The sequence below is a fragment of the Planococcus citri genome, chromosome 2 (assembly GCF_950023065.1).
Source record: "Planococcus citri chromosome 2, ihPlaCitr1.1, whole genome shotgun sequence".
NCBI lineage: Eukaryota > Metazoa > Arthropoda > Insecta > Hemiptera > Pseudococcidae > Planococcus > Planococcus citri.
Window position 1 is genome coordinate 56,451,350 of NC_088678.1, and position 24,997 is coordinate 56,476,346.

Consider the following 24,997-nt stretch of genomic DNA (forward strand, 5'->3'; position numbering starts at 1 on the left):
TTAAAATGTCAGTTTTAAATTTAACGCTAAACGGATATTTTCGCAAACGGTATTTTCCAAAATACCAGTTGAACGTGAACATTTTTCTTGCCATCGCACCAGTAAACGTGAAGGGATTTTTTTTATCTCAGACTGTACGCTGCTGTTCTTCGCCATCGCATCGTTCACTTTTATATACTTATATCAGTTGTTCGTATCTGTTAAGTTGACAGAAGAAATCAAGCTTGCAGCAAGGCGCAAAATGTATTTTAAACGCCGCTTTTCGCTGTCACCAGGTATAAAATAATCATATAATCTGTTTCTTCATTTATCTCTGTGAACTCGTTACTCGTATATTTTGTACCTAGTTTTTATTACGAGGAGATGAGAGGGGGAGGTTTCAGTTTTTTGGTTCATTTTTTTGCCTTATTTTATGATATTTTTATTCTTTTCAAAAATGAGTTCAGTGTTGCTTTTAGTTTGATTCATTTTCTAATGAACATACCTATAGGTGGGTATTTTGTCTAAAAAGAGACAGATATTCAAATTAGAAGAAATATTTTTAAACAGACAATAAGAAATTAAAAGAGCGTCTAAAAATGTACAATTGAAAAAAAATTTCAAAACCTGAATTTCATGTTTCATTTTTGACAAATTTTAAATCAAGTTAAGCAGAAAGCTGAATTTTGTTTTACACCTCCTTTTCAATCTTCAGAATTGATTATTGGTCACTTCAAGCCATTCTGGAGGCTCCAGAGGATTTTCATAGTTTACAGTTCAGTATTGTTATGACATCCCTTGCAGAGTGAATATGAACTGATCTGATCAGGTCTGGCCAGATGAAATTAGATCCAGAGAGGGTCCGGATTTGATGAGATGTAATCAAACTGGTCTAAAACGGGTCGTTAGTTGCGTAATCAAGCAGATCTGTGCTAGTGTTATCAGATCTAATCAAACCGGTCTAAATAGGTCTGGTTGGATCTGACCAACCAAACTGGTTGGAATCAGTTTGATTAAATCAAAATCAAACCAGCTCAATTGGGTCTGAGCAGATCTAATCAAACGGGTCTAAACAAGTCTAATAATATTTTTTGAAAGAAAAACTGATCCAAGCCAGTTTGGTAAAATTTAATCAAACCGAATTAATCAGATTCAGTCAAATCAGTCAAAAGATGTCTGATCACATTCAAGTCTGATCAAACAGATCTAAACAAATCTCATACCTAAACAAACGTATCTGAGCTGGTCTGATCACAAATACTCAAACTGAACCAATCAGATTCCTAATTAAACCGGTTGAAACAATATTCCTTATCACCTCTGATCAAACCATAACCAAACAGATCCTTTCAAACAGTTCTGAGACAGTCTGATTACTTACATCTAATGAGCCAGTCTTGATCATATATTCAAAACGGTCTGAAACGAGATGATCAAATTTAATCACTCATCTAGATTTGTGCTGATCTGATCAGACCTCATCAAACGGGTCTGATCATCTAATCAAACCGGCCTCATCTGGTTGGATCAGATTTAATTAAACCCGTCCAAATAGGTCTGACCAGATTTGAGATCAAATCTGTACCAGTGTGATCAGATTCTATAATCAAACTTGTTTAATCAAGTCTGAATGAATCTAATCAAACTGATCTGAGCCAGACTTATCTGATTCATTCAGAACATTCTAAGACGTGCTAATCAGATTCAGATCTAATCAAACGTATTTTTACCAATCTGATCAGATTGAATCAAATTATTTTTAACAGCGTTGATTTTATCTAATGAAGTAAGCCTTGGCCATTAATAGGCCTCATCTGGCCTGATCAGACTTAATTATTGTAGGTACCAGTTGAAACAGGTCTGATAAGATCTTATCAAACAGGTGCAGGTCTGACTAGATCTGGCAAACAGTCGGAGCCAATCTGATTAGATCGAATCAAACCAATCAAATCAAGTGTGATCAGATCCTATCAAAGTATTAGTACCTAGTTCAAATGTCTGATTAGATTCAATCAAACAAAGCAGATCTGTGCCAATCTGATTAAATCTAATCAGATACGTCTAATACAGTCTGATCAGATCTGATCAAACAGGCCTGAGTCAGTGTGATCAGTTTTTACTGAGTTTGATAGAATTTTATCTATTCAAAGCGGAGCCGGCCTAATCATATCTGATCACTGATCAGATGTTCTCAAAGACGGTCCACCTCCTGCTCAGAGCAGATCCTATCTTTTTTATTCTGAAATCTGAATAATTCCATTAATCATAATCTACAAAGTGCCATTGTCATCAAGAGTCAAACCTTAGCACTAATGTGACTGGAAAGTGACATTTTTAGCCATTTCAAATACCGTTCATTAGATTCATTCTAGGCACTTAAGAGTTTTAAAAAAAGATGAAATTTGTACCACCAAAAATGTGAAGCTTGAAAAAAAGTTACACTCTTTTTAAATCCCCCTTTAAGATAGATCATGAGATATCAGCACACTTTCGCCACGTTTCACAATATACTGGTAAACTGAGACATTATTCGTTGAAAAAAAAAACACCGAGAAAAAAGCGTGCAGTTTTTTCCCTGTTTTTCCTAGCTGGGGCAATGACGTCGAAGAATTATTACCAAGGTCGTAGGCGGAAAGGTCACTTAACGTAAATTTACGAATGATTACTACGAGGTTTTTCTCGCGTTAACACCGAAGCTTTTTCATTTTAATTGCTTGGTTGATGTATTGAGTAAAATTAGAGGAGCTCGGATCTGTTTAAACGACAAAAAGGAAATGTAAACTGAAACGCTATCATTTACTTGCATGGTGCGAGAAAAATATACCAAAAACGGGGTAGCCCGGAAGCGTTTTCGGAACGTGAGATGCACTATATCCTTGTGGTGTTTAATACTTATAGTACCGATGTTGTATTTGTAGAGCATAACACGTTGTAAAAATACACCACCACCTCAGTATGGCAGGTATGGGTACTATATAAACTACATACCATATTTTATTGCACATATAGGTACGTATAATATAGATATGTTTATTTAGTAAACCGACAAAGATGGGAGAAAAGTAATATATTCTGTACGGGTATATTATAGTTAGGTGCATGCTGTATTCGCCCCTCTGGTGGGATACGAAGACGATACTATACGAGGGTCGAATCATTAGTAAAGTGTTTTAATTATTTTAATGTACTCGCCAATTACAATGAGTGGTTGAAGAAGCTACGGCGATCGTAGTTACCTATGTAAACACTGCATTCGACGAAATTTATCATCATCGCTGGCGATTGCAAATTATTGCATCGGATTCGATTTGATTAGTGCATAGGTAGTGCATTATTACTTACGGTCTCGTAAGTCATAAGTTGGAGGACTGCATGAGACGTTATAACGCAGAAATGAACAGTGCAATACGTCGCAACGTATTGTTATTTCGTATATTATACCTACCTACCTATCCAGATTTGTACACAGTCTAGTTACCTTTCAACCCTAGAGGCGGAGGTAGAGTTGTTGCATACACGTCGCCTTTCGAGTACTACGTACTCGTAGGTAAGAATGCGACAGAGCACGCGGCGCTAACACGATAAAAGCTCTTTTGAATACACTTGACTCGGGTAAAACGCTGGCCAGAAACTTACTCGTTCCTTTGAAATTCTGCCAAAATGTTATTTCAGACTTAATTTCCCGTTTTCGGTCCGGGTACTGGTACTTTATCACCGTGTTTTGAATTTATATTCATGTTTTAACCTCATTTTCATAATCTTATAACTAGTGTCCGATTTATATCATTTTCCATTCTCGCAAACAAGGTAAACGATTCTTTTGCTCGTGTCCGCGTCCTTTTCTAATGAAGTCGTAAATATTCATGACCCTCTCGGGTAGTAAATCAATAGGAAAAAATACGATCTTATAAAGAGATACGACGAATTATCGTTTTCGATTAAACTACTAAATAATCGAACGCGCTGCGCTATATACGTGTATAATAATAATAATGTTGCGGAAAAATCTGCTCTCTCTGGAGTACCTTAAACCCATCCTACTATGTACCAACTGAAGCTATATCAGAGAAAAATTGTACTCAGGTATATACTAGTACCATGCGTATATGAGGCGAACTACACGAGCTGTGTATTTTCAGAGGAGCTGAAAGCGTTGAATAATGTTTGACGTGCGGAATTTACCCAGCTACTACGATAAATAAATCCACACATTGGCGTTTTTTCCCATGCGAATAATATTTTCTGTCGCGATTTATGGCGTGAAATGCAACAACCGAGCTTCAGGTTTTGAATAATTAGAAGCTTAAATAAATACGTAGGCATACTGAATGACGTCGCGTCATGTCGTCTCCCTTCACCTCGTCTTCATGGCACAGCAAACCATCGTATGTATAGTTTGATCGGATTACTTTTATTAAAATTGTGTCAATATTTGTCGTTAATTTTTTACTCAGAATATTTCGGCAAAGTTTACCTAAAAAGTTCACTATACGTAAAAGTAAATTATTAATTTACATAATTATTTAATTTTTTCACCTTGTGTCAATGTTCGTCAACGTTTACGTTTAAAAAGCATCGTGTTTAGCATGGAAGTAAATATATTACTAATGTATTACCCCTTTTTTTCAACATTTTTTGTGTTTTCAACAGTTTGTTGTATTTAAGGCAAATGACCTCAAGTTTGAAGTGAGACTGTGGGGAAAGAGAAGGGGTTAATATAATTATAGGTACAACAAAACAAAATAGAAAATATTGGAAATTCAGGAAAGATAGCCCTATAGCTGTTCAATATTTATTTTCAGTATATTTTCACAAGAAATGCATTGAAGATGAAAAAGGAAAACGGGAAACGAAATTTACATACTCATAAAAGTTTTCCCAAAGGTCTGATGAGCTTCTTAGCTCTGCGAGGAGCACCCCTGCAAAACAACCATATCTGCCGCACTTAATTTTCTTTCTTGTTCTAAAACAAAAAAATAGCGGTAAAGTCGCCTCTCCTAGAAAAATCATAAATTATTAGCTTGAAAACTTGATAATGAAATGTCATTAACAGGAACTGTTCAGGTTCAGGATTTTTCCAAGTTTTCAAAAGTATGGCATGATTTATGTGATATGATTTTAGGAACTCAGCAGGATTTTTCCTGTCAGGAAGTCATTTTTGAAAGTTTGACATGATTTTAGCAACTCGTTGAATTTTTTTCAAGTTTTAAATACTCAGACTAAATGATTATGTATCTGAAAGTTTACTCCAGTGTCATTTAAATCTTCAGAAAGTGGTCATTTTTTTCGAAGTTCTCAAACGCCAGACAAGAAATATTGTAAAATTATAATATGTACCTATACCTACAGTGATTTACAATAAATACTTGCTAGTAAGTAATTTACAAAAGTCACCACAAATTTTCAAAAATTATGAGTAATTACAAAAATTTTCAGTAATCTACAAAAGTCATTAGAGTTAAATTACCAGTTAATTCACAAAAATTACCAATAATTTACCAAAAATACCAGCAATTTACCAAATTACCAGTAATTTACAGAATAACCAGCATTTTACCGAATTACCAATACTATACAAACTTTGTAATTTACCACAAAGTACTGGTAAATTACCAAAAATACTGGTAATTTACCAAAAATTACCAAAAATACTGGTAATTTACCAAAAATTACCAAAAATACTGGTAATTTACCAAAAATTACTGGTAATTTACCAAACATTACTGGTAATTTACCAAAAATTACTGGTAATTTACCAAAAATTACTGGTAATTTACCAAAAATTACTGGTATTTCACCCAAAATTACTGGTAATTTACCAAAAATTGGTGGTAATTTACCAAAAATACTAGTAATTTACCAAAAATTACTGGTAATTTACCAAAAATTACTGGTAATTTATCAAAAATTACTGGTAATTTACCAAAAATTACCGATGATTTACCAAAAATGACTGGTAATTTATTAACATAGTCAATCAAAAATTACTTGAAATTTTTCAAAAATAACTAGGTAGTAATTTGTTGAGAATGACTGGTAATTTACCAAAAATTACTGATAATTTACCAATAATGACTGGTACTCATAATTTATCAAAAAGTACCTACTATTCATAATTACTTACCTACCAAAAAAAGAATGATAATTTATAAAAAATGAGTAGGTACCTGGTAATTTACCACACATGACTCCTCCATTATCTCAAGTTTTTAGGTTTCCTCAAAAATCGATTTTTCATGATATCAAAAAAAAATTACTTGTATTTCAAAAATGAAGCAGTATCAGTAAAAATGTATCAGGTATTTATTGTATATTGTGGAAGATGTCAATTCTTTTCCAGTTCTGAGCTTGAATTAGCTCTTCAGAGCTTGAGCCTAGCTCTAAAAGACTTTTACACTTGATTCAGTGTTGATTTTCAACTACATAGTTTCAACATTCGAAGTCCAGCAGAGAGGCACCTATTCTGTTGCCATATAATGTTCGTTTTAAAATATTCATTTCATTTACTCGTACATGTGGTATTTCAACACCAAAATAACTACCTACCTGAATTTTCAACGATTTCTCTTCATAAAATTTATACCTACCCATATCTAAATATGTAGGTATTTATCGTATCAAAAATATTGAATGATCTTCATCTTTGCTCGCAGCCATAGTATCTAATCCTAGTTCACTTTCAAAACACTCCACCACACCTGACTTCATCTAAATAGATCCTGGCGAAGAACGGAAAAAAATTTCGAGGCAACGAACCCATTACGAAATAAATGATGACTGCGAATCCACGATAAGTTCACCTTTCCTAATGGCGTTCTTTTTATAGAAGAAAATCCTGGTTGAAAATTCGCTGCTCAGGTTATTACTATAAAACACTCACATTCCATCCACTTGCCAAAAAATTTCTAAACCGCTGACTGTTTAAATTTCTGTTTACTCGTATTTCGATTTGAAATTTCGTCGTGTGGTACAAAAGTGACGCTTGCGCGATGAATGCATCTTTTTTTCATTCATCAGCAAATACAAAGGGAAAAATTTTTCTCTGTTGTACTTCTTATTATACCCCAATACATAGTTTCTAACAGCTCTAGAACAATAATACAAACTTGTATGCGCGTTCCTTAGGGGAATATTTTGTTATACATTTTGTAAAACGTTGAAAGCCGTAGGTATATGTACATATTTTTTTCAGTGTTTTTTTTTTACCTTCCTTTTTTTCAAAGTTTGTGTAAAAAATCCGATATTTTGTCGAGAAATTGAGCATGCGGAAATATTATGTTTTTCTTAAACGGGTAATGACACATGTTTTATTTTACAATATTTTTTTGTTCTTTTTTTTTTGCATGCGTGTTTGGATGGTTGAAAGCAACTATGATGATGATGATAGTGGTACATCGCACGTGGTATTTTTATCGACGTATGATGTAGAAATTTAACGGAGCTTTTATTTTTTACGAGTTCGATGAATTGGAATTTTTGCGAATTAGACCACGTGTTGAATTCTATTTTGATTTCAAATTGCCCATAAAAAAGACCGTATGTGATACGTTTTACGAGCTAATTAGATTGCAAAAAGGTGTTGAAGATTATTGTTATTTTTAGGGGTTTATTGCTCCCTGAAGATGTATTATGTGGTTTGCTATGTAGGTACCTATGTTTGGAAAAAGGCTATACGTTGTCATAATTTTGCGTTACGAGTGGATTCCAGAAGCATCGAACCGATCCTCTATAACGTCTGCTTACACATTTGTTCGACATTTTTCACACAATTCACTGGAACGTCGTAACTCATATCTACGATGCTCGCGTATGCGATTAATGTAATTTTCTAGCTTGTCAGAACGATGAAAATTTGATTAAATTTTTATTCAATGAATCACCATCTTATATGTATGTTAGGCTACATACCTATGAGTAGGTAGAGGTACCAAAGGTGAAAATCGAGATGAACGTTTTGATTTTAATACACTTTACAGCTATTAGTAAAGAGACTTTTGGATTAATTAAGAGGAAAATCTCTCTAAAATTCAACATTGAAATAATGCAGATAGAAGAATTTTTTATCATAAGTATCTAATTGAGTAAAAAAGTTCATCTCAATTTATAAACTTTCTTTTAAAAAAAATGAAATGCCAAAACCACACTAATAACAAAACAAAACCTCAAAACTAGTCTACAGCAACGGTGCAGACATGTGCGCATGTTCAATACAGAAAAACCCAATATCTTCTTTAATAACGTTCACATATTTATTTTAAACAAAGATACCTTGTTTATTTAACTTTCTAAGGTAAATCGCCAAGTTTCTTAATGTTTGAACACGACTGAGAGAGCTCTTATATGAAGATAGAGGTACCTACTTCGTATTTATTAAGAGTTCACTTTAAATAACATTTTTCACGAATTTTCACGTTAAATAAGTAGGTACTAGTACTTTACCTACCCTTACCTACCTATGTGTTATAAAATGCAACAGCGACGATATTAAGAAAAAGTATTACATCTTCGATGGTATATTTTGTGTACACAAATGTGTGTTATATTTAAGTAAGAATATTTATTTACTCGACGTGATTTTACGTTGAGTTAATTCAACTAGTCGCGATGTATGAGACGGTATTGCATTCTTTATTTTCCCTTGGGTTTTTATCTGTGGCGTATAGCGTTTTAGTTCATTGCTTTGGTATGTTTTCACGTTCTGCAAATTCGGTCTGAGTTTTGTCAAAATTGAAAAAGATCGTTACTTATTCAAGATGAAAAGAATTTGAAAAGAGGGGCGAAGACTTGAGAAGCAGAAGATTTTTTATGAGTATTGAAATTACATTTTTAGATTTTTAGATCATTTTTGTAAATTCAAAGTTGACCCATTTTCCTCTCCCCCCCCCCAAAAAAAAAGTTTCATCCCCAATATTCGATCTTCTAAATCGATTTATGATGAATTCAAGCCATTTTGCAGTTTCAATAAAATTTTTTTGGATTCTGCAGTTTGGGAAAAATTGCCACGAATGAGTCCAAAATGAAGGAGCTTCACTCTTATGAAATCAAGTTTATCGTCATTAAGACCCTTTCAGACAATTTGCTCCTTTCTTTTTGTCGGTTTAAATTCAAAACAGTTTCATTGCAATGATTTCAAAAAAATTGAAAATTCTTCGTTTGACAAAATGATTTTACGTAAAGCGCTAAAAACTATTATCTGTCTATTTTTGATCTTTCAAATCAATTTATGGCAGTTTCGGGATGTTTTGAATCCGCTGTACATTTTTGTTGCTCACAAATTTTGAAAAAAAAGGACTGAATGAGTTTGCATCATCTAAAAACACAGGTTCATCAACTTGATGAGCATATCGATCAAGTTAGATCAATTTCAAGTCCAAAATTTATTTGAAAAGATCCAAAAATCATAAAAATTGAATGGAATTCTGAAAAAATGTGCGTAAATTTTAAGTTTTTCCCAAATTTTTTGAATTGTTTACCATTTGTTTTAACAAGAAAAAAATCTAAAATCGTATCTGCCTACAGAATTCATTTTTTTCCCTCAAAAAACCAGCTTCTCTTCATGATCAGTTTTCGGGAGAATTTTTGAGATAGACAAAGAAAAATTGAAGGAATTTTTAAAAATGCACCAACAATCAAAATTGTAGGTGATAAACAGATTTTTCATTTTTGATAGAAAAAAAATGTACAAAAAAAAAAATTTGATAAAACTGAAATGTAAGGCTTGAATTCGATTTCATGTTACATTTTTGGCTTCTAGAATCGATTGTTGAGGGGGTTTGAGCCCTTTCAAAGCCTCCATCAAATTTTTAGATTTTCCAGTTTTGAAAAATAAAATGAATAAAAAGACATGCAATTAAATTAAGTAGGTAGCTAAATAAGGTAGGTTCATTGCTTTTCAACACAGGAAAATTCAGAAATCTAATTAAGGTTCTGAACTAGCCCAAACTAGCACTTATCAAATTTGAGAGGTCAAAAATAAGGTACTACCTACATGTAAGTCAAACACCAGCTTTCTATCGCAAATTCGTCAAATTTTGATTTTTCTTCATTTATATGAAAAAAAGAACTTTTGAATTTTCAAAAATTCGCCAAAATTCTGAAATTAGTAAATTCAGCTCATAAAATTAGCTTGATGATGTGATTTGGACAACCTTGCATTTTTTTTGTTCAGTACAAAAAAATGTTTTGCTGGTTGAATTTTCTCATTTGTGAAAAGTAAATGGAAAACGGAAAACAAATTTTTTGCTGCTAGTAGAAAATACTTCCAATGAAATTATTTAATTTACCAAGATTTCATTAATTTCATGTTGTTGTTGTTACTGAACATTTTTTGGAATCCAAACCAGAAAGTTGAAATATTTTTCTGGAATTATAATTTGAAAATTTATGCCTTTTTCGATAACTTTTTTGAAAATGTGAGTAAAAATAGAATTTAATTTCAAAACAACTTTTGTTTTTGAGCAGTATTAGGTACATTTTTTATTCAAACACTTCATTTTCAAGGTTTTTTAGAAAATTGAGATTGTTCTATTTTCAGCAACCATTCGCCAATCCATTTTCACAAAAAATAGGCAACACCTTGATCAAACTTCTCATTCTATGTAGGTCTAAATGTGGCGGATGAATGCCCAGAAATCAGTCACTCTACGAATATATGTCTCAAAAACTGGTACCAAATGGTTTCAAAAACTTGATTTCTGTATTTCGTCGTGACAATCACACAGCTGAGTTTATTTACCTACCTTAGATGATGAATAAGCTGCGACATGAACGAGCGTATAATATGCTGATTGTAAATGATACATGCAAAAATCGTCGTTTGTACTGGCAAGGCGAGCTTGGTTGATTTGGTATCACCTTTTTTGCACGACAAAACCAGCAGAAGAAAGAAAAGAATCGCGTGATTGAAAATAAAAGGAAGGAAAACATTATACAACGTGGTGAATGCATACGTTGAAACCCCTATAGAAGGTACATGAAACCATCCATAATTAATGAGAAATGATTGAAAACAGTCACAGCTTTTGTTTTTACGTACGTATACCTTCATCGATGGCATTTGTGTCGACTCACGGTAGGTAGATAGGTACGATACGTATAAAAATTCTGACGCTATCAAAAAAAAAAGTACGAAAATAATGGTTTAGTTACTACGCCTCCTGTATGAAAACGTGAATCAGGGGAATCCAACAACGTCAATATAATGACAAGATCGCGTATTATATGCCTGCGATGAAAATATGCGATACAGTCATATACCTATACGTGTACGTATAGTGTGTGAAAAAAAAATTCGCAAGATACTCATCGTACCTATATGGTATACACAGGTACTTTGAACGTGTATATGTTACATATGGTCGTAATACATATACGAGGACGCATAAAGGTGATTAACACATTCTAAGCCTATAGAAATAATTACCCAGACGCGATGTATTTTTTTCCTCGCTTTGGTAAAGTGTAAATTGGAGTGGCGCGCTTAGAATGAGAAAAATTATGAGGTTTTGTTTGAAAAAAGCACTTATGGCGCTCGTTACGCTATTGTATGGTATGTATCATTTATGGCGGATTAAAATAAAATAGAAATCGCTAGAAAGGACACCCTATATTTAACTCGGTTAAAAGGAAATTACACCCAGGCGGAGATAATAAAAGATATATAGGTGTATAAAAATATAAAATGTAACATATATCAGATGGAAAAATGAGGGAAACGGGTTTGCAATAAGGAAAAGTTAAAATTGTAGCAATTGCTGAATTTAACTGCGCCGTGTAAGTATAGTGTGCCCGTACTATACGTACTGGCGGTGCATGTGTATGCGCGCGCCACGCCGCGCCGTTTCCAGCAGATAAGTACGGTGAAAAATCGTCTTTCATAAAGCACGGGGTGGGTGATTTATATCCCGCAGCTTTTCTTCGCTTTCGTTATCGAAATACAAATTGGATTATTATTCAATTGTGTACCCTACGGTATAGAGCAACTATCGATATTTTCTTGATACGTGCGCGTTTTTTACTCTCTTCGCCATCCTCCGCTCATCCTTATATGCGCTGCTGTTTGCTGTTCCATGTATTGTATATGTACCACGTACGAGTACACTACTACTCAGATTCCACATACCTTATATATATATATGAAAACTAATCAAAGAAGGTGATCAATAATTCAGGTGGGTTGTGGCGATATGGCATCGCTATATACACAGTACATACTTACATACACACATACGCCCAGCAGACGAGATTTATCGAAGTGAGCGGCGCCGCGCCGCCTTCATTGCCGTTGCCGCCGCAATTTCTACAAATAATAATGTTCGAGGGCTTTCGAAGAAGTCATCGCCGTCGTCGACGATCATATTCGTGCTTATGAATTTTTTAACTGCCAGACGTTGAAAATATAGGTATTTGATTAGGTTTTGATTATATGGCAGATTTGAATTCGATTGTGTTAAAGGTGATTACTAATCAACCATTGGATGGAATCTGTATAAAAAAAAAAAACTTAAATTGAAAGACACGCATGTAATAATGGTCAATTCCGAGAAGCTCGACTAGTATATCTCGTAAGTATGGGGATTTAGCAATCGACTTCGATTTTTTGTCGTTGAGGGGGGGGGGGCTTCCAAATAAGGATTTTTGAGGGCATAAGTATTGGTATACATACCTATAATATTTCATTTGCACCCCAGGGATGGTACCTACTTCCCAAAATGTGTTTTTCAAAGGTTTTTCGTTGACCTTGGATTTCAATCTGTATGAAAATGGAGGTACTATATAGGGCAATGAACCTGAATTTTTCAACTTTTTCCCAGCTTGACAGCAACCTAAAAATCCACCATAAGTTTTTCAGGGTTTCTTCGACCACTGATAATTTTTTCAAAATTTTTTGGATCACTAACAAGCGCCATTCGCGATTACACATGCCAAAGGTAATCTGGGCAGATTTCATGTCGTTTTTTGAAAAACTATATGGTTTCCAAAATTATGCTGAAGGATTCAGAATGGCTTGAAACCTCCTCCAGTTGACTCAGCATATTGAAATCAGGGTATGAGCTGTGAATTTTAGTTTTTCAAAATCATTTGGTAAAATTTTGTGGAAATTTCATCTTTTAAAGAATTACTAGGGAAGCTCCAGAACCGCTTAAAACTGCTCGAAACCGTTTTGAATTGATTCGGGAAGAGATGGGAGAGGTTGAAAATAGGGTACGTAGTAGTACATACTTATTCAGGGTGTCTAACAGGTACTGCAAGTACTGTAAAAGTACTGCATTGAAATCCTCGGTACTGCAAGTACTGCAAAGTAGGTACTGCATTTTGCCTGAAAAGTACTGTATTTTTTCTCAGAATCATTGATTTACAATTTTTTAAAAACCTCAAAATGAATTAATTGGTGAAAATTGAAAACAAAAATGTTCATTTTGTACCTCAAAAGATGGCAACACTTGTTAAATTAATACTTGTAAAAATTTTATCAATAAATTCCAACCGGTTCAAAAATATATTTTTTTTCTTTGGGGGGGGGGGGTCGGTGTAAGCTGGATTTAAAAAAATAAGGTAATGCAAAAGGTACTGTAAAAGTACTGCATTTCTTCGGAGAAATTTTGTTAGACACCCTGTTATTACATTTCAGCTTCGCTGAAAGTCAGTTTGATAAAAAATAGATTCGTTTTATGTTTTTGGCCCAAATTTGATTTTTACGTAGAAATTCATCAACTTATTGAAAAATACACGTTAATAGTTTCCCTCCCCTTGAACTGTGGTTTAAGAGGGGGGGGGGGGTTTCTTGAGCGTGTTCATCTCCAATTTTTCGTTTCAATTAGGATTTCAATCGATTCATCTTAGTGGAAATTTGTTTGTACAGTTTCGAAGAACGTTTAAAGGAGATTCAAAATAATTTTTTTATAATTATGATAGCTCGAAGCAAAACATTTTTGCGAATGAAGCTCAATTTTCAAAATGAATTTCGAATCCGGAAGATATCATTTCCAAAAATGGAAATTATCCAGTACATATATCGTATTTTCACACCGAATAGATCTGAATAAGGCTTTGTTCTACAATCTTAATTGTCTGAAAAGAACACCACCTCACCGTTTTGATCAAATTAGGTAGGGAAAAATAAATAAAAATCATGTGACATCTTGAGAATGCTTGAAAAAATTGGCAAATTTTGACTAAATTGAGCAGAGACCTTGATTTTGAGTTGAAATTTACACAAAAAAATTTCAAAGCCTGAGGAAATATTTTGAAACGCAGTGGTGCCAATTTTTTGGTGATTAAATCCAATTCCAAAAAATTAGAAAAAATTGCATAAGTCTTAGATAGGCCATTTTTCTCGTTTTTCTGTAATTGAATGTAATTACCAAAAAGTTGGCACCACTGCATTCCAAAAATAGCAGGGATAAAATTGTGATCAGGGTATATTGTTTTATTTTGCTAAAATCGACTTACAACTTAGGTACTTTTTTCATACCAACCTCTTGAGGCTCAAATTAAGCCTTCAAATTTATAAAAAAAGAGAGAGAAATTTGTGTGGCTGAGAATTTTTTGCGTTTTTGAAGATCCTGATTTTTAGCCTTATAGCCTTCTTTTTTGATAAAGGCTTCTTGGATCCTACAAAAAGCCCGCACGTTTCGAAAAAGCTGAAAAAAAAACCAATGTGATCAATGCTTTGTTTAATTTTCTATGGAGTGCTAAATTCGAATTCAAACTCAATTTTTTCATAACATCTTTCTAAACACACTATACAGGGTGTCCGGGGAGTGGTTGTATAAACTTAGAATTTCGATGCGTACAACAGGGTATACGACTAAGAAAAAAGGTTGTGTGAAGGTGTGGCCCATTTTCTAAATTGAAGGGGAAAAATATATTGTTTTCAAAATGTAAAATCCAATTTAGACCATGGGGGTCGGTAGTACATACTTTGAAAACTGAACAAAACTACCTGTTATGAGTCTTATGACTTTTTGCCTAACTTGCAAAGCTACAAATGATTTTTAATTTCAAAAAATCGTAATGAAAAAAATAAATGCGGAAATGAATACTGCGTCAAAAAATAAACAAATTTTGTTATGATCATTTTTTCCTTACTCTAAAATTAAAAAAGGTTTTTGGAAATCAAAAATTGCCAATTTAATAAAATTTTTAGCAAATCAAAAAATTTCGAATTCCAAAAGCTTTTTAAATTTTAGAGCAAGAAAAAAAATGACCATAACAAAATCCGTTTGATTATTAACGTAGTACTTATTCATTTCCGCGTTTATTTTTTTCATCGCGATTTTTTGAAATTGAAAATCATTTGTAGCCCCTTCAATTTGCAAGTTTGGCAAAAAGTCACAATAAGTAATTTTGTTCATTTTTCAATGTAGTACCGACCCTCATGGCCAAAATCGATTCTGGCCCTTGGATTTTTAAGACGTATTTTGCCCCTTCAATTTTCAAGATGGGCAACTTGTTTACCTATCTTACGTTTTTTTTTTTACTCGTACCCGGTTATATCCAAATCTGAAGTTTGTACTACCACTCTCCGGACACCCTGCATTAGCCCATATCAATTTTTTTTCTTCATCATAAAACTATAAAAATACTATACCTTTGCTTATCCTTCATCAGTGCAAAAAATTATTTCAGAACGATTTTGTATAAAAATAGTCTCAAACTGTAGGTAGGGTTTTGCCATTCTTCATCGTACAATAAGACCACAGTTCGTCAGCTCGTCAGCTCGAAACCATAACGCTGTTAACATTCAACCAACGTTTTAATTAATATCGCCTATGCTGAGTGAATCCATTTAACTCTACCAAAGTGTAGCCATCACCTATATTATGATATTGCGAGAGATAAGTTATGGCATATTGTACATATAGGTATATAAGATCAATAACCAATTATAAGCTCGATTACATGCCGGATTCGTGCAGTACAATGCATCCTTTTTCGCATTCATAAGCAGCGAAATTCAGAAAGCTTACAGCATCACTACAGTATATACCTTTGTACACGTATATCTACCTAGTACCTACCCACACATATTAACATACCTACGAGAGAGAACGAGTACGGGGGGAAACATTCGATTAATTTTGCATACGTACATAAATGTACGCTGTATAGGTAGGTACACACGTGACACATAAACAAATCCTCGTGTCAAAATACAACAAAGATTACAGATTCGACGGCAGCGTAGGTCGTCGTCGTATATAGCATGCCAGATATAAAGATTTAATTCAAAGCTATCGTTCATAAAGGAGGTGTATAAATTACCTTCCTCAAAAGCGTATCCGTTACCCTACACCAATGGTGAAAATTTTCTCACCTAGACGCTAGCTAATAAAAAATCACCTCGCCGAAAACCTCGCGCGCCTTGTTTAAACGAAACCGCACATCGTGTTCGCCTCGAACCATCATTCGGCGGACCAATTTTTACGTGCGAAATCTTTTTATTTAAATTGGAAAATCGCGACTTGGTAGAGTTTTCTTTTTCTTTTACGCTGCTGCTGAGGAAAAAAAAATGTTAGCAATAAATTTAGACAGGATTGCGCACGTGTTCCAGTATATACCATACCCGTAAGTAGATATGGGTAGGTACTATATATATACTGAAACCGACGTAATATTCTGCCACTTACAGATAAGATTTTCCAACATTTGTGCGCGTACCTACTATAGCAGCTGAATATATATTAGATTTCCAACTTGAGAGTGAATCTTTTTTTCCTTACAGTTTATTTGCATTAACCGATATCCAATTTATAACTATTTTCATAATTTTCAATGAGAAATACAAACTATGTAACTTCTCGAATAAATATTATTTTTTTCTTGTAGGTATCGTTTTAAACACCACGTGCGGTTTTCATTTTCATCCTTTATATAGGTGTATAAATAAGCACCGTGAAGGGATAATTTATTTTTCTTTCGTTCGTAGGTATACAATAATGCAATCGCTGTAGTTTGGTTTGTATAGTTAGAATGAAGTCGTGTAGTGGTGTTAACTCATATTCATTCGCTAAATCAGTTGCTAAGACTTTTCTAGTGATTCTCCAAAAATGGAACTTGACTAGATGGATGTTACGAGTAGATAAATGGTTTTCAAAAATTGCAGAAAAACACGAAATTAAATTCAAACATTGTGCGTCTGTTTCCACTACTTTAAAAGATGAACAACTTGGCGATTTTCAAGGCCTAATAAATGAAGCGTCGCTACTTTTTTTCCCTAATTGCCCTTGAGCATTTGAATCTAGAAATAGTAAGAAAGGTACCTACGTGGATAACTTTTGATTAAATTATTGATTTTTATTCAGCAAATACATACATATAATTTTTTCCGTCTACGTCTGGAATGGAAATTCAAGTATCTAACCTTGGACTCTTTCATTATGTCGACCACGATTCTAAATTTCATTATGAATGGAAAAATTTATTCTCGATCAAAATTCATTGAGAGCAGAATTGTACATGAGATATAATTAAAAGAAAAGTACCTATAGGGGAGTTTTGGAGAAAGGATAGAGATACGTCGACTTTCTATGTATCGTCCATGACCAATTGACCGACATTCTGTGATGAAAAAAATTGTCTCGTCAAATTCGCGGTTGTTTTATGGGACGGTGCGTTTCAAAACCAATACGAGTATATACCAATTATTATTCCTAGGTACCTACCTATTCTTAAGAATTTTACTTTGAAATGTGGAGCTGGAAAATGATATCGTAAATTCAAAAGAATAATACTCAATGATGTACGGAAAATTTATTTTACCATTTTATAATGATTATCTTATTCTTTATCAGTAATTTCTGTATTCATTTCAAACACTAATTAAATTATTATAATTTTTCTGTTTCAGGTAAGTTTACTAACGATTGAATGATTCAAAGATACTTAATTGGATAGATGAAATATGTGAGTAATTCGATTATAGTACCTGAATTATTGTCAAATATTTTGAGTAAAAAAAAAACTACCCATGGAAAAAAGTTTGATTTGGTGTATTGGTGCATTGGTGTGATCAGGCACAGTCAGAACCAATCAGGTCTGAAGAAATGTACTCGTAATCTGATTAAAACTTTGATCTGATCTGATCAGATGAGATCAAGTCAATTTGGATCAAGAAAAAATGTCCGAATCTGATCAGATCTGATCATTTTCAATTGGATATGCAACACGCGAGTTGCTTTAATCTCGATACCTTGAAAGGGGGGATTTCAGAAGAATTTTTGCCAAAACTTACAGTAAAAAATGATTAAAATGACAAATTTCATTGGAATATTGCTAATAAGTTTGCAAAAAAAATTAGAAGAACGTCGTTGAAAATGACCATACAATAGGTACTCTACATGTATACTGAAGAACCATTAAAACTTAAAAGTATTAGAAAGTGCCATAAACTGATAACATTTCTGGAAAATTTGGAAAAATTCCAGCAGACATTGCCTAAAACGTCATTAAATGCCTAAAAGGTCATTAAAACATGTTATAATTGACTTTAAAATACCTAAAAAGGATCTAAATCGTTGGAAACCATTAAAAACCCATGAAATTTCTCAAACATTTAGGTAAAGTTTACAAAAACTTTGCAGAAAATTGTTAATACATGTTGAAACAGCATAAAAATACTCTTTAAAAACGTGAAAATTATTGAAAAGTGGTCAAAAAGGAATATTTTTTTTTTTTGAAATGTGGTAAAATCTACAAGAAATTTGAATGAAACATGATAATGCTAGAACATGTCTAAAATGACATCATTACGTAAAAACACATCAAGTAAATTAAAAGAGTTGAAATACCTAATTCAAATTTACCTGCAAAACTTATAAAATTTTAGTAAAATTTGGTAAAATTTGAATTTTACATCTTCAAAGAAACTCGCTTAAAATTATTAAGCACAAATTTCCAAAAATTGATAATGTCGTGAAAATATTTTAAAAGAAGCATAAAAGCATTAAAAAAGCATTAAAATTATTGATAATACATGAAAATGACGAAGTTTTGACAAAAATTAATGAATGTTGGTGAAAAGTGCAAAAACATGTTGATAAAACATCTTCAAAATGACATCAAGACATCAAGACACTTAAAAAATATTAAAAACATTAAAATCTTCGAAAAGTTCCAGATGAAGTTGATGACTCTTCAAGAAAATGTAGCGCGCAATTCAGCAAAAATAGCGCACAACATCGTGAAAATATGTTAAAAATAACATAAAAGCACAAAAAATAAATCATTCAAGTCATTGAAAAAATTCAAAAAACTGATAAAATTTCTAGAAGATTCGGTGAAATTTGATGAAAACTTCTCCAAACACCTTATTTAAAACCTGCTAAAAATGACAATTTTTGAAAAGGTTTTTAAAATCATTACAAATGATCAAAAATTGATTCAATGTTGCCTTATTAATTTGTCAAAAACTATATGAAATTTTGTTAAAATCAGTTCAATAAAATAACATGAAAACACGTAAAATTAAAACTTGACAAAAATTAATGATTTTCGAGTACAATTTGTCAAAATTTTACAAAAACTGCTCAATAAATAATCAAAAACCTATAAAAATGATTGTAATACACACACACAAAAAAATTATAAAATTATTCAAAGTTGACACAAAAATTTTTATGGCAAGCATACCTACTTAGCAAGCTGCAAAATGGCGAAATTTAATCTCAAATTTTCAAAATTTTATTTGAAAATTGAGGCAAATACCTACACTTTAGGTGCATTCAGACTCTTCCCATGAGGTAAACTTTTTACATTTGCCTCGAAAACCGGCTGCATAAGAAGCCAAATGTTACTCCGTAGTAAGAAAAAAAAAATCAATTTTTTCGTTAATTGATTAGGTCCCAATGAACAGTGGCGACGCCAGACAATTTGAACAGGTGTGCCAATTTTCAAAATGATAAAACCAAGTTGTAAAATTCCCCCCTTCCTTCCAAAATTCTCATTCTGTCCCAAAAATGTTTTAAAAATTGAAGTAAGAAAAATGATGTTGATGCACTTAAAATTATTCAAAATAACTTTTGGTTTAATAAAAATTAGTTTTTGGTCAGGAATTTTATAAATAATTTGTAAAAGTCAAGTAAAAGTACCTTTTTTTCTTTTTGGAAAATGAACAGGTGTGCCCGTGCACACTGGGCACACAGGCGGGCGTCGCCAGTGCCAATGAAAATAATAATAATAATCATCGATTGGTTACAAATTTGAAATAATCATCAATAATTCGAAGGTAATTAAAAATGATTACCCATACCCAATAATCCGAATTAATTTATTAAAAATTTGTTTCAAGAAATCCATTCACACGAATAACATGGCAACTGTCATTTTTCTGTATCAATTTCATTAAATTTTCTTAAACTATTTGTCACTTTTAATAACCCTATATAATATTATTTTATTGTTCAAAATTTTAAAAAAATTTGGACAGGTTCTGCACGAATCGTATTTTGGTCAGACTTCAATAACTGTTTTTTTATTTTATACGTGTACCTACAAGTACGTATATTGATGAAAAAATACACCATTTGACTCCAAAACATCATTTTAATTTTATGCTACACTTAATTAAAAATCCACCACGTTCGTTGTGGTTAATACGGACGACCACAGCTGACCAGTTTTAAAAAACGTATGTAAAATGCCCAAATTACCATCGCTGAAACGCTACTCAATGTGTAGTTTCATTGGCTATAGGCGATTCGCTTACAACGTATAATGAAATTTGCTCGAAAATTCGTGCTCGTAGAATACCAAAATTCGAAAAAGTGTCTATATCGGTATAAAAACTGTATTCGTCAACCATCGCATCGAGCCGAGTGGTATTTCTATCGCTGTGCATATCCGCGGTATAATCAGTATGCTTGTTAAATTAGCAAAGTTGCGTTGTTGGTTGCAAGTTTAATGACTCGTGTTCTAATAATCACAACACACAACTCCATTTTCCTACTATTTCGGAAATTTACCAACTTGCTGGAACGCAGCAGGGCCGTAATTGTTAGCGGAATAAGAAACTTCCTCCGCATAAATAATCATACTACCAAATAAATATACTAAAAAGAAGAAAAAGGCAGTGAAAAAAAAAGGCGAAGACGAAAAAAAAAAGAAAAAGAAAGAAAAAACTACTCGACTGTATAGTATAGTACGAGTATAGTACTACGAGTATAACTGTACACTGCGTAGATGAAAAGAGAATCCATTAAAATTCGACTCGCGGCCTTTACGTGAAAATTTTTTCTTCCGTGTTAATCTGCTTTTTAAATGGCATTTAAATAATAACGAGGTTTTTATTATAATTTTTGCGCAGCGCCGCGACTACATTCCTTTTGCTTTTGCTCTTTTGTCGCCTGGCCTGGCGCTGTTTTATGCTACGTGTGAGTTGATCTGCTGCCGTGGATAATTATACCAACCAGCTAGCAGGCTATGTATTATTATTCATCTTCTTCTTTTACACGAGTTATACTTACATAATATAATGTGCTATACATTCTCGAGTATTGATATTAATTAAAATTTCACTCCGGTAATTAACGCTTATATTGAGCATTTCCTCGTATATGAGTAAGTAATAAGGCAGCAACTTTATTCATATATCGTGAAAAGCTCGCTCGTGCAAAAATACCTATATAAAGTATACCTACCTATTACCTACCTACCTTAGTCTACGTAGCATCGTATTAGTCCTATATAAAATGAAAAACGTTGATATAAATCTTACTCTATAAAATAATACTACCCGGGTTAATATGCGTTTTTCGTATTACTACAATACCGGAAACATTTCTTTAAGCCTTTACAATCTTTCGACCTTGTACTTTTTATTCATTTTTTATTACCTCAGTACAATGTAGGTATAGGTGTATACTTATAGTGCTCTACCTATCTACGCATGAACATACACTATATACTCGTATATGCATGCTCGGTAATACATATTTGCACACAGGGACCTTTACTTATATATCTAATCTACCTTCTAGCTCAAAATGTGGTAACAATTTGATTTTAAAATTAACTGATATGAGAATGGTATACAGTATAATTTAGGAATATCATCCCCTATTTGGTGTAGGACGTTAATTCGTGTGTAATTTTCGTGCAAAAAAATTCAAAAAGCTTTGATAATCTGATATATGCATCGTATATACCATACACATACCCGCAGAAACCCTTTCGTGCCGGTGTTTTACCCTTTAACAATTATTATTATTTAGTTTTTAAGAGATAAGAGTCGTACGTATTTTTTCCCCTCCTCGGCTGGGCTGACCTACACTACACCGCAACACGACATTAAATCGGCGAATTGTACGGCCTCCAGGAACCAGGACCATTACACCGCAGCACATGGTTCAATTATTTTCCACCAGTGTGTGGTCGAGTTTGCGAATCGCGTTGCTAAATTATATGTATGTGTGCAGTACACAATCCGGATCCTCGTTCGCTTGTACCGATGTCAAAATTTTATCATTCGAAAAATGTTCGCTGGGTACAGACTGATATAGGTGTACTTATGTATTTACGAAGCATGTACAATGTATGTACAATGAGCCACCTACGTGAAAGCTCCAGAGCTGGATGCTGGATAACGAATTGTATGCTTTCTGCTTGGAATGCAGGGCTGCGAACAATACTACCTGTTACAGTGTTACAGCGAAACCATGTTTTATTCAAAGGATTGACATTATGATCCATGCATTTAGACATTTAGAGGTACTATACAGTCAGGGCTGGATGTGGGGAGGAAAGAATGGGAAATCTCCCACTTCAAAAAGTATATATTTTCAAGATGAATGGTGCAGTAATCATTTTGATGAGTACATTTTTCAAAATTTTTGTTTCTTGTTTCACTCTTGCATTGCATAGATACTTACTTATATATTTATTTCGTTTTTTTTGCTTTAAATTTTTTCTTCAGAAATAACATTTTGAAAAAGTGCCCAATATAATCCACTTTGACACCAACAAAATATTAAAATGCAATTAAGTAAGTAGGTATCTACTCTGCTTCATGATACATATCGTCTTTTATCCTTTTTAGCACGATTTTCCTTAGAACAGACTCTCTAAATTTGAAACAGTCAATTTCACTGCTTAGCAGTCACGACATTTTGCCTTTTTAAAGCAGTAGTTTTTTTTTACTGCAAAACAGTGAAAAAAACTACTGCTTTAAAAAGGCAAAATGTCGTGACTGCTAAGCAGTGAAATTGACTGTTTCAAATTTAGAGAGGAGCTAAAAAAATAATGCTTATTAAGCCCATTATGATTTTAGGATGGGCAGGAACCATTCACAAAATCTTATGTACGACCTCGGAAGTCCATTTCCATCGATTTTTCGCATGTCAGGTCTTTTTTCATTTTTTCATTAATTCTCAGCCGAAGGATATCCACAAAATTCGCTCAAATTTTGTAGCCTATTTAGGCAGTTTAGGCTTGGTTTGACGTTAGAGTGAAGGGATTTGAGTAGGAATGAGTTTTAGTCAAAATTCGTGGATGTCCAAATTTTTGGGAGAAGGTTGAGAAATGTGAAAAAGGCTACACTGAAAGAAATAAACAGTAATAGTTACATCAAAACGATGCACTCAGTGCAATAAAACGCGGTAATTTTGGTATAGGAATGAAACGCATTAATCAGTACATATTTAGAGAAGTAGGCCTAACTATTACACAGAAAAGCGGTAACCATTACATCGCTTTTATTCAACAATATTTAAAAAGTGGGGGGTTAGGTACCATCAATTTCAAGTTTCTCCGCACATCTATATAATCCTCACTGCAACAAATTTTTCAAGACCTTATTTTTCTACGAAAATTTTCCGACCTAACGGGGATTCGAACCTGGGACCTTTCGTTCCTAACTAGGTAACTACCTGCACTTAACGACATGGCCGCGAGTAGAATATTTGATACAGGCCATTGAAGTATTTATAGGTTTGTCACTATTTGAGAATGCTTACCAGTTATTGATGCACTGATTTACAAAAACGATGCACTGAGTACTGCGCTAACAGTACTCACTACATTCTCATACAGAGAAACTTGTGATGCAATAAATCCATCCTGGCGATGTACTCATTCCATTATTTGATGCATTCTGTGATTTAAACTATGTAATCATTACATCAAAATGAGGTAATTTGAAAATTACTGTACTGTGCAGTAACCATTACATCAATTTCGGGACTGAATAAAGCGTTTTGAAAATCATTTCTTTCAGTGTAAAATAGTCAAACTAAGAACCAATCGATAGTGAATAAAAATTTGTACATTTAAAATATTCCAAAATCAGACTCCTACAGTGAGTTGGAAGGAAGGGCTCTGATTTTTTCGTGTTTTTTTAGTTTGAGGAAAAACCTTGTCACGCCTCCTCCCTCCAAATTGACCTAGGAGGCTGAAATTTGGCATGTACATCTGACAATGAGAGCTGACCTAGATGTGCTTTTTGGAAGTTTCGACTTTTTAACCTCTCCTCATTCCTTTACAGCTGAAAAAACTGAGATTCTCGGGAAATGTTTTATGAGTTTTGATTTTGTGTCATCGCTAAGGTCTTTTTACTCGAAAAAAAGGAGCTCTGTACGCAAGCAAAGCTGCTTAAAATAGAAGCAAATTAGGCTACATTAAATAATACATTTAGAAAAAATAATTGTAAAAAGGACAAACATCTCAAAAATATCAACACACAAAAAAAATTTTCAGACATTTTGAAGAAATAATGAAACATTAAAAAACGTTTCATCAGACATGCTTAGAAAACTTAGAAATGGCTTGATTGTAAGATTCATTCGAAAAAAAATATCTTTTCAACTCTGGAAAAATTATTCAACTTTTCGATTCGTCAAAGTTTATCAATGCTTTGTTATCAAATGATACTTAAGTAATTTTTGCCGCAGTTAACAAAAAACCTGCAGTAATAATCAGTGGTCACATATGAATGTGCCAATTTTTTCAAAAAAGAGTATACCTATATACCCAAGGTTAAGACAAAAGTAATGAAAAAGTCATAAAATTCGAGCAAAACTTTTCG

The 24,997-nt window shown here is 33.2% G+C and overlaps 1 protein-coding gene across 2 annotated transcripts in view; it reads left to right on the forward strand.

The window, feature by feature from the left end:
* Positions 1 to 24,997, forward strand: part of dpr12 (defective proboscis extension response 12) — a 433,627-nt gene that overhangs the window by 139,735 nt on the left and 268,895 nt on the right. Inside the window, exon 1 of one of the 2 annotated variants that reach the window (XM_065351524.1) lies at positions 7,240 to 7,271. The exons of the other annotated variant lie outside the window; for it this stretch is intronic. Coding sequence (XP_065207596.1) covers positions 7,255 to 7,271 — 17 coding nt within the window. The 5' untranslated portion in view covers positions 7,240 to 7,254. Of the gene's footprint in view, positions 1 to 7,239; positions 7,272 to 24,997 lie in introns of those variants that run through there. 2 annotated transcript variants of the gene reach the window in all.